We start from the raw sequence: 8,995 nt of genomic DNA, 5'->3' as shown, positions 1-8,995 counted from the left end.
AATGAATCGCTGGCCATCTCAGTGATCAGCCGTAAAACAGTGATTCTGTCCAAATTCCCTTTAAAATCTTAAATGATTCCCTTTGAGCTAAAATGTTTCCCTTACATAGGGAAATTTTCATAAAAATATTTGAGTTTCATAAAAATGCATAATTTTGAGCAAAAAGGTGAGAAAATCACATTTTTATCAAAAACTACATCTGGATGATATTCAGTACGATTATCAAAGCATAAATCCAGTAAATCGCTTCCATCAACACCTCCAAAGCTTGCACAGACATCCTGGATTAACATTTTACTCTGTAACATTATGCAGTTTTCGTTTATATGCTGTCTATTGCTGATGATCGCATTATTTTTCATATGCATCTGTTTACATAAGAGATCGCTCGTCTCTCCGTCCTGTTGGCGTGTGTTTTTGTTCGGGAGGTTTTGTCTTTGGCGGGGAAGTGTTTTCTTGTAATAGACGAGATAACTCGTCAATGGCGGGGAAAGAGTTAATTTCAATTGACCAAATATTTGTGTGTACTATGTACTGTTGGAATCAGCAGTAAGCGTTAGTCAAATCTCTTATGTAGGATGTGACGATTCACTTAACTCACGATTCGATTTTCTCACGATTTTGTTTTTTACAAAATGAGATTTAAGACATTATACAGTAAATTAAAAGGTGTTGATTTATTAGGCTATTGCTGCACGTTTCTTTGTGAAATTGAAATATAACAAAACTAAATTGAAATTTTAAAATAAACCCCAAATCAAACAAGTTACACAAATAAAATAAATCTCTTAATATGAACAAACTAAGGTTTTGTCTGTGCTTTCCATTTAAAATTAGAGGCAACCACTGCATTTTAATCATGATCCAAACAAAGATGCTGCATACATGCAGCATGAGTAGTTTTTAATCTGTATAATTTCGAACTTTGAAGCAAAATCAGAATGGTCTGACTTCATTTCTGTGAAACTATACTACATAAAACATATCTGAACGAAACAGCAGACGAGCTGAATGAGACGCAAATTCACTCTCTGACAGCAGGTGGCGATTATGAACAGCAATGATACAGTGTTTCCTTGGTTACTGCTGTAAACAAAGCAGAGCTGCGCTTATGAACAGCAACAATACAGTGTTTCCTTGGTTACCGCTGTAAACAAAGCAGAGCTGCGCTTATGAACGCTACTTTAATATGCATTGTTCAGAGGCAAGATGAAAAGAAAATACCATGTAAACTTTTCTAAAGATAGTAATTTCCCCTCAGAGATACATTCATATAAACTCCTACTACAATTGTATCGCGATTTGTTTGGCATCTCAACCGATTTGAATCATCACATATTTGAATCGATTTTCGACCGGCTCGCGGTTAAATGTTACATCCCTACTCTTATGTGAACGGTTGTCACAAGACTGTTATTTCTCACTCATTCATTTCTTCATTCACACATGCATGAACACACCGGGTTTGCAGCACAGCTGTCCATCAAATCCAAGAACCCGAAAGCTTCCTGGAAATCAAGTGGCAGATCCGGGTCTGGAAACTCCATGTCCTCGTAATAGTGCTGACTGATGGGTTCCTGATGGAGGTGTCCTCTCATTTCTGTGGGAAACACATTTACATTTGCCTTAATTTTCTACCACACTCTTTCCTCAAGGAGCTCAAGTAACGAGGAGTTAAAATTTACTTGAAGGTTTAAGGCAAAACGCTACAGGCAAAAACATTGTTTTTTCATGCACTGATCAGTTTTTTTATTATTATTTTGGGCTGTTTGGCTTTTCATAAAGTGTTATTTCAGTGGAAAGAAAACATCCCACACATTTAAGGCAAGACACCCATCATATCTCACCATACTTCCCCAATTTGATTTGATTACATTAAGAATAGTTAACAATTTTTGTATTACATAAATTTGCAGAACAGAAATCTGAACGTTGGTTCAAAATTCTTGTTTGATTGATATTAGAGACGATATCGCTCCATAAATCAGAAAATACTGTCAATAGACAGAAAAAAAAACATTTTCACCATGTTTTAGGAATAAAATGTTAAAAGTATAAATCAGTTTGAATGATATATAAACAAACCCCTCAGTGTAAACCTTCAGAATATAGAGAGGAATTAAACTCTAAGGTTTGGTGTATGTAAGTGCTGCTGAAGTGGAGAAAAAACTTTCAAAGACATGGATTGTAATTCAAATCTACGAACACAAATAGGCTAGATAAAGTGCAATAAAATAAATACTTAAGGTGAGACTCTACAGGCAAAAACTTTTTTCATGCACTGGTCAATTTTCAAGTGTTTTCTTTCAGATTATGTAAACAATGTTTTTTTTTCAGGAAAAAAACTTCTAAGATACACTTATAGATGTTTATTTTACAACACTTTAAATATTTGTGTCTGTAGATTTCAATTACAATCCACATCTTTGAAAGTTTTTTCTCCACTTTAGCAGCACTTACATACACCAAAACTTACAGTTTTATTCCTATCAATATTCTGAAGGTTTTTACTGAGGGGTTTGTTCATATAACATTCACACTGATATTTATAACATATTATTCCTGAAAACATGGCGAAAATGCATATCTTTAAAGGTGGTGAGTTTTTTCTCCACTTCAGCAGCACTTACAAACATCAAAACTTACAGTTTTATTTCTATCAATATTCTGAAGGTTTTTACTGAGGGGTTTGTTCATATAACATTCACACTGATATTTATAACATATTATTCCTGAAAACATGGCGAACATGCATATCTTTAAAGGTGGTGAGTTTTTTCTCCACTTCAACAGCACTTACAAACACCAAAACTTAGAATTTTATTCCTCTCTATATTCTGAAGGCTTTTACTGAGAGGTTTGTTCATATATCATTCTCACTGATTTATGTGACATTTTACTCCTAAACACGTGGTAAAAATATTTGTAAAAATGTTGAAAGTATTTTCTGATTTATGGAGTGATAAAAAGAGAAATACAAATCTCCTTAAAACCTTTAACTCTAATATGTCAACAAAATCAAACAATAATTTTGAACCAATGTTCAGATTTCTGTTGTGGAAATGTATGCAAATTAGTGCATATTTTGCATATTTAAACATAGCATTTCAGAAAACTAATACAGACATGTTTTACCCTATTCACCTGCAGTGTCTTGCCTTAATTTATGAAAACATTACCAAAAAAAAACTAAATTGCACGTGATCATCAGAATGCTCAGATTTACATGTCAGTGAATAATAATCTCAATATTTCTCTCTTACCCACGTAATCCTCTTCTGTGGTTTCCTCTTTGTTTTGTGGTTGTGTGTCTTTTACATTTTCCTTCATAGACTCTTGATTCTGACTCAGATTTTCTTTCTCTGCTTCTTTGCCACATGGTGAGTCTCTTTTTTCTGGCACATTGTTCTCATTTCTTGTAAGCTCTGCCATATCCTTCCCACAATCCACCTGACTTTCCACATAACTATTGGTTTCTCTTTCCCTCTCTTGACCATTATAATTTTTGCTCTGTGGATTCCCATCTGTGGACTCCGTCTCTATGCTCTTAACGTCCTCATCTTCTGCTTCGTCTCCTTGTAGGGGTTGTTCCTTATCGTTCCAGCCACCGTGCAGGACACCCAGAGCCAGTCCAGACGTTATATGAAGCGGGACGGTCACTGAAAATGGCCCTGATATGTGTATCCCAGCGCGCCGGTCTGCTTTGCTGGTCATTCCGGGCGATCTGGCCATGCCCTGAGACACGCCCTCGGCTCCTCCCCCAGACTCCAGACGGTTATAAGTTCCTGGAGTCCCTCCACTCACCATGCTGACCTGAGCTCCGCCCGTTCGCCTGTAGGTCACCGCGTATCCACTGGACACGCCCCCGCCGGCAGAAGCCACGCCCTCTGAGCTCCCTGACACCGTGGACAAAACCAGAGGAGGAGGATGTTTGGAATCTGAGAGACAAACAAAATAATAGTGGCACGAGATTGTGTTCATTCAAAGGTTTGAGGTTGATTTATTATTATTCTGCTCACCAAGGCTGTATTTATTTGATAAAAAATATTGTAAAAATTGTGTAATATTATTAACATTTAAAATAGCTGTTTTCTATGTGAATATCTTTCAAACTGTAATTTATTTCTGTTATCAAAGCTGTATTTTCAGCATCATTACTCCAGTCTTCAGTGTCACATGATCTTCAGAAATCATTCTAATATGCTGATTTGCTGCTCAAGAAACATTTCTGATTATTATCAATGTTGAAAACAGTTGTGCTGCCCAATATTTTTGTGGAAACCGTTATACAATTAATTTTTCAGGATTCACAGAAGAAAAGAACAGCATTTATGTGAAACAGAATTTTTTGTAACATTTTTTTTTAAAAGATAGTGTTAATTATGTTCATGAGAATAATGAGAATATGTTCCTTAAATAGAAAACTATGTGCATATAAATTAGGTTAATGAATGTTCAAAATAAAAATAAAAAATCTCTAATTAGGTTGAGCTCAAAAAAAAAAAGAATAAAAAAATAGAATGATATAATATTTAAAAATCTTTGTCAATTAATAAAATGGTGTATTGCATATTTATTAATGCTTTTGGATGCTTTTTTAAATAATTGTACAAATTCAAAATTAAGGTAGAGTAAATACACTCAGTGGGGTGAATAAGGTAATGTTAAACACCAAGAAATGTGCATCTAATATCTTACTGCAGTAAATTCAGATGAAATATGACTATGAGATTGAAATATATAGATGAATCTTTATTCTTTGATGAGCAAATGATGAAACGCTCTTCATACCGTCTAGTGCATAAGGACCTGAGCTCAGAGTTTCCATGCTCTTCGCCGGCCTCAGAGCTGTCTTTTCTTTATCTGTGCATTTAGAAGATATAATGAGAAACAAAAGCTATGAATTAGATGTGAGAGAGGAAACATTTGTAGTCAATTATCTGTTGATTTCAGTCATGCAAAAATTCATTTTGCATTTCCAGAATACTCTATAATTCAGCTGTTACTTGGTTTACAGTCAGACCCTCGCACCTTTAGTACAGTATTTGTTCTTCTTGCGTGGATCTTGGAGTCTCCCGCCCAAATTAAAGATGGATTTCCACTTCCTTCCTTTGAGGGAGCCCTTCCTCCTGAACACAACACAGATGGTAAATAAAATAAAATAAAATAAAATAAAATAAAATATAAAATAAAATAAAATAAAATAAAATAAAATAAAATAAAATAAAATAAAATAAAATAAAATAAAATAAAATAATAAAAAAATAAAAAAATGAAAAAAATAAAATAAAATAAAAAAATAAAATAAAATAAAAAGTAAAATAAAATAAAATAAAATAAAGTAAAATAAAATAAAATAAAATAAAAATTAATGGATGACAATGGCTACATCTCAACAAGCACACGTCTATGATGCACTTAAAGTACATACTTCACTGGTACTTTCGAGTATGTAATAAAAGAGTACAGTTCATAATTGTGTCTTGATGCTATTAGCATTTACATGAAAGCATCAGTATCATTATTTTTGTATTCATTATTATTTAACTTTTAGGTACCTTTGGCTTATTGTCAGAGGTGTAAAGTATTGGAGTAAATGTACTTAGTTACTGTACTTGAGTATCTTTTCGGGTACTTTGTAGTTGTACTGAGTATCAAAGATATTAGCAACTTTTACTCTTTACTCCACTACATTTCTGAATGAGTATCTGTACTCTTTACTTCACTACATTTGAAATGAGTGTTGGAGTTACACATTACATTTTGCATGGACCTAGCTGCCAGTTTATTTCTGCTACAAAAGACCTGATACTGCCTGCTACAGGTCACTGCAAGCACTGCGTTTTGCCCTTACTCACCCAAACTTGTCAACAAGGCTACTTTATGTGAATGCGAGTTCCTTAGCAAGTATTTGTGAATCAGAGGTGTTTTATATATGAGATGAGGACATGACTGCAGCCGGCAATGAACCCAAACCAGCACATCCACTGCAAGAAGGCTTCTGTAAGGTATCTGTACTTTTACTCAAGTATGGTTTTTAGGTACTCTTTACACCTCTGCTTATTGTTCTCAACTCACTTTATTGGGAAGGCACTAATCCTAATATTTTATAGTAGTTACAGTTAAATTAAATTAAATTTTATTTTATTTTAAAAAAGTAAAATAAAATTTTTTAATAAATGTAAAATAAAATAAATAAAATATAAAAGTAAAAGCATTACCATCTAACTAAATTATCTTCAAAAATCATTATTACTTAAACTTTGGCTTACTTTTCTCAACTCTGTTAGGGATGAACAAATCCTAATCTCACATACTTTATAGTAGTGATGTTACAGTTGGGTTAAGGTTAATAAAATAAAGTTAAATAAAGATTAAAAAAAAAAAAATAATAATAATAATGTTGGCGCCAATAGCCTTGTGGGCAGTGCGCACAACACAAAAATAATAATAAAATGAAAAATAATAAACAAACAAACAAACTAAGTTAAGTTAAATTAAGTATGGTACAGTAAAGTAAAATAATCTAAAATAAAATAAATTAAAATGTAAATGTAAAACAAACAAAAAATTGATGTAAAATAAAATAAAACAAAATGAAATACTGTAAAGTAAAATAAAATCAATTAAGAATTAGGTCATTAATAATAACAAAAACAAAACATTTATGAAGAATCAGTTGCAGAGCCAGATGTGAATGAAGCACAGGTGCTGTTCATCTTTCTGACCCCTAGATGGCGACATCATTCACCATGTTCAAACTCAGTTTAACATGTTTCAAATGCAGTTTAAATTTAAACTATCACTACTACTTCATAGCATTGGACACTCAGAAGCACTATGTCTCTTCAGTCTTACTTGTCAGTGCCGTCAATAATAGCGTGGTACGGTCGCATTGGCGGAGGTCCGTCTCCTGGACTGAGGTTTCCTGGACAGTGTAACGGTAAAGACTTGAAGAAATGATCGTCCTGAGTGGACAGTATTGAGGGAGATGGGAGGGACTTCCGGCGCTCCACAGACAATCCTGTATTAAAACAATAGCATCAACATTTTACAACTGAGAAAACTGGCACACGTAATACTGAGGATGATGAAAATAACATAAAACACAAAGGGTTTCTTAAGGAAGATGAAATACCAGTTCCTGAGAAAACCTCGGCCACGTGAGTGAGAATAAACTCCACCACGATGGACTGAACCCGAACCTCCATGAACGCCGCGGTGCCGTTAAAACCGGTCGATTCGATGTCCTTCGATCTGCAGACAATTATGCACTTATTCAATAATAACAAATAAAGCTGATTCTGAAGCTCAACTGCTTTAGAATCACACTTGCAACCAATGCAAATGTACAGTGCAAAAAAAGATGGCCTCCCATAATAATTTTGTCTTGTTTTCCAGTACAAATATCTACAAATTCTTAAATGAAGATACATTTACTTGAGGAGCAAAATGACTTGAATGATATTCAAAGTGTTGTTTTCTGAAAAAAAATGCATATAAATTAAGTGAGTTTTTGATTAAAGCAAGAAAAAATGTGTTAACTGTGTCAGAAAATAAATGAATACATAAAATAAATAAACAACAACCATCATTATAATCTTGTTTTCTCTTTGAATTATTTAATATATTATTATTTAATTTAACTAATAGTCATATTCCTTCTCAAGTAAATGTATCTCGATTTAAGAATGCTTTGCACTGAAAAACAAGATTAAAACACTGATTAAGGATTTTTTTCAGTGTAACAGGTACAGATACTATGTTAAAAATATTTTTACTAAATTATTGGTACCTATCAAAAAAAATGCAAGAGAAAAAGTTAAAACTATTTACATTCAAGTGAAAAAAGTAAGAACTTTCTCAGCTTTATAAAGTGACTTTTGAAAACGAGGCAGTAGAGATTTTAATATTTATAATGCACATATATTATAAAGAAACCTGTTGAAATTGCTATTTTCTCATTTGTCTGATTATCTGCAACAGCAGATGTCAAACTGAAACATGTTACCTGAATATTAGCAGCAGATGATTTCACTGTGGTTTGACATTTGAATATAGTGATTTTTAGACTATTTCTAGACTGCGACAGTTATTATAAAAACAAGTCTGTGTCAGAAAGATTTAGTTCACTCAAAAGTGAACATTCTGTCATTTAGTCACCTTACGATCATTTAGTCGCATCAGGATATAGAAAAATGCTATTTTTAAATTTTATATAACTGAGAAAAGCTTTAAGTCACATGACATACACTCTTAAAAATAAAGGTGCTTAAAAGGTTCTTCACAGCGATGCAATAGAAGAACCAGTTTTGGTTCCACAAAGAACCATTCAGTCAAAGAACATCTCTTTCTTAGCTTTATATAATCTGAAGAACCTTCTTTCGCCACAAAGAAGCTTTTGTGAAACAGAAAGGTTCTTCAGATGTTAAAGGTTCTTTATGGAACCATTTAGACAAAAAGGTTCTTCTATGGCATCGTGAAGCACCTTTATTTTTAAGAGTGTATATATATATATATATATATATATATATACTTTGCACTTTTAAGTCCAGAAATCGTAATGTAGTAAGTATTTTTTAAAGTATTTTTACCTAGTAAAAGTATTCAGTTAACAGAACTCAAGTAAAATACAGATTCCCAAAAATAATACGTAACTATAGCAGTGAAGTACTATTTCTAAAAAATTCCCTAAAATTAGGTGTTTGCCAAATGCATATATGCAGTTTAAATGTAAAATAAGCAGATGTTCACACACACACACACACACACAATCTCACTCACCCTCACTCACACTCATTTCACGTTTACATTTGTGAAAAGTGGGGTCTCTCCATAGGCGTAATGGTTTTTATACTGTACAGACCGTATATTCTAGCACACAGGCACACAGACACACTCACACACACAGACACACACGTACACACTCACACTCACACACACACACACACACACACTCACACACACACACACACACACACACACACACACACAC

General features: G+C 33.3%; 1 protein-coding gene across 1 annotated transcript in view; it reads right to left on the bottom strand.

Annotated features, from left to right (window-relative positions):
• LOC107552668 (rho GTPase-activating protein 30-like) overlaps nucleotides 1-8,995 on the bottom strand; it is a 29,685-nt gene that overhangs the window by 11,903 nt on the left and 8,787 nt on the right. The window contains exons 6-11 of the mRNA XM_016234609.1: nucleotides 7,139-7,257; nucleotides 6,859-7,024; nucleotides 5,032-5,129; nucleotides 4,792-4,863; nucleotides 3,264-3,938; nucleotides 1,461-1,600 (exon numbers count right to left, since the gene is read on the bottom strand). Of these exons, the coding sequence (XP_016090095.1) occupies nucleotides 1,461-1,600; nucleotides 3,264-3,938; nucleotides 4,792-4,863; nucleotides 5,032-5,129; nucleotides 6,859-7,024; nucleotides 7,139-7,257 (1,270 nt within the window). The remainder of the gene's footprint in view (nucleotides 1-1,460; nucleotides 1,601-3,263; nucleotides 3,939-4,791; nucleotides 4,864-5,031; nucleotides 5,130-6,858; nucleotides 7,025-7,138; nucleotides 7,258-8,995) is intronic.

Source organism: Sinocyclocheilus grahami, unplaced genomic scaffold (assembly GCF_001515645.1).
Source record: "Sinocyclocheilus grahami isolate Dianchi unplaced genomic scaffold, SAMN03320097.WGS_v1.1 scaffold456.1, whole genome shotgun sequence".
NCBI lineage: Eukaryota > Metazoa > Chordata > Actinopteri > Cypriniformes > Cyprinidae > Sinocyclocheilus > Sinocyclocheilus grahami.
The sequence above is the reverse complement of the archived record's forward strand: the minus strand, read 5'-3'. Positions and strand labels throughout refer to the sequence as shown.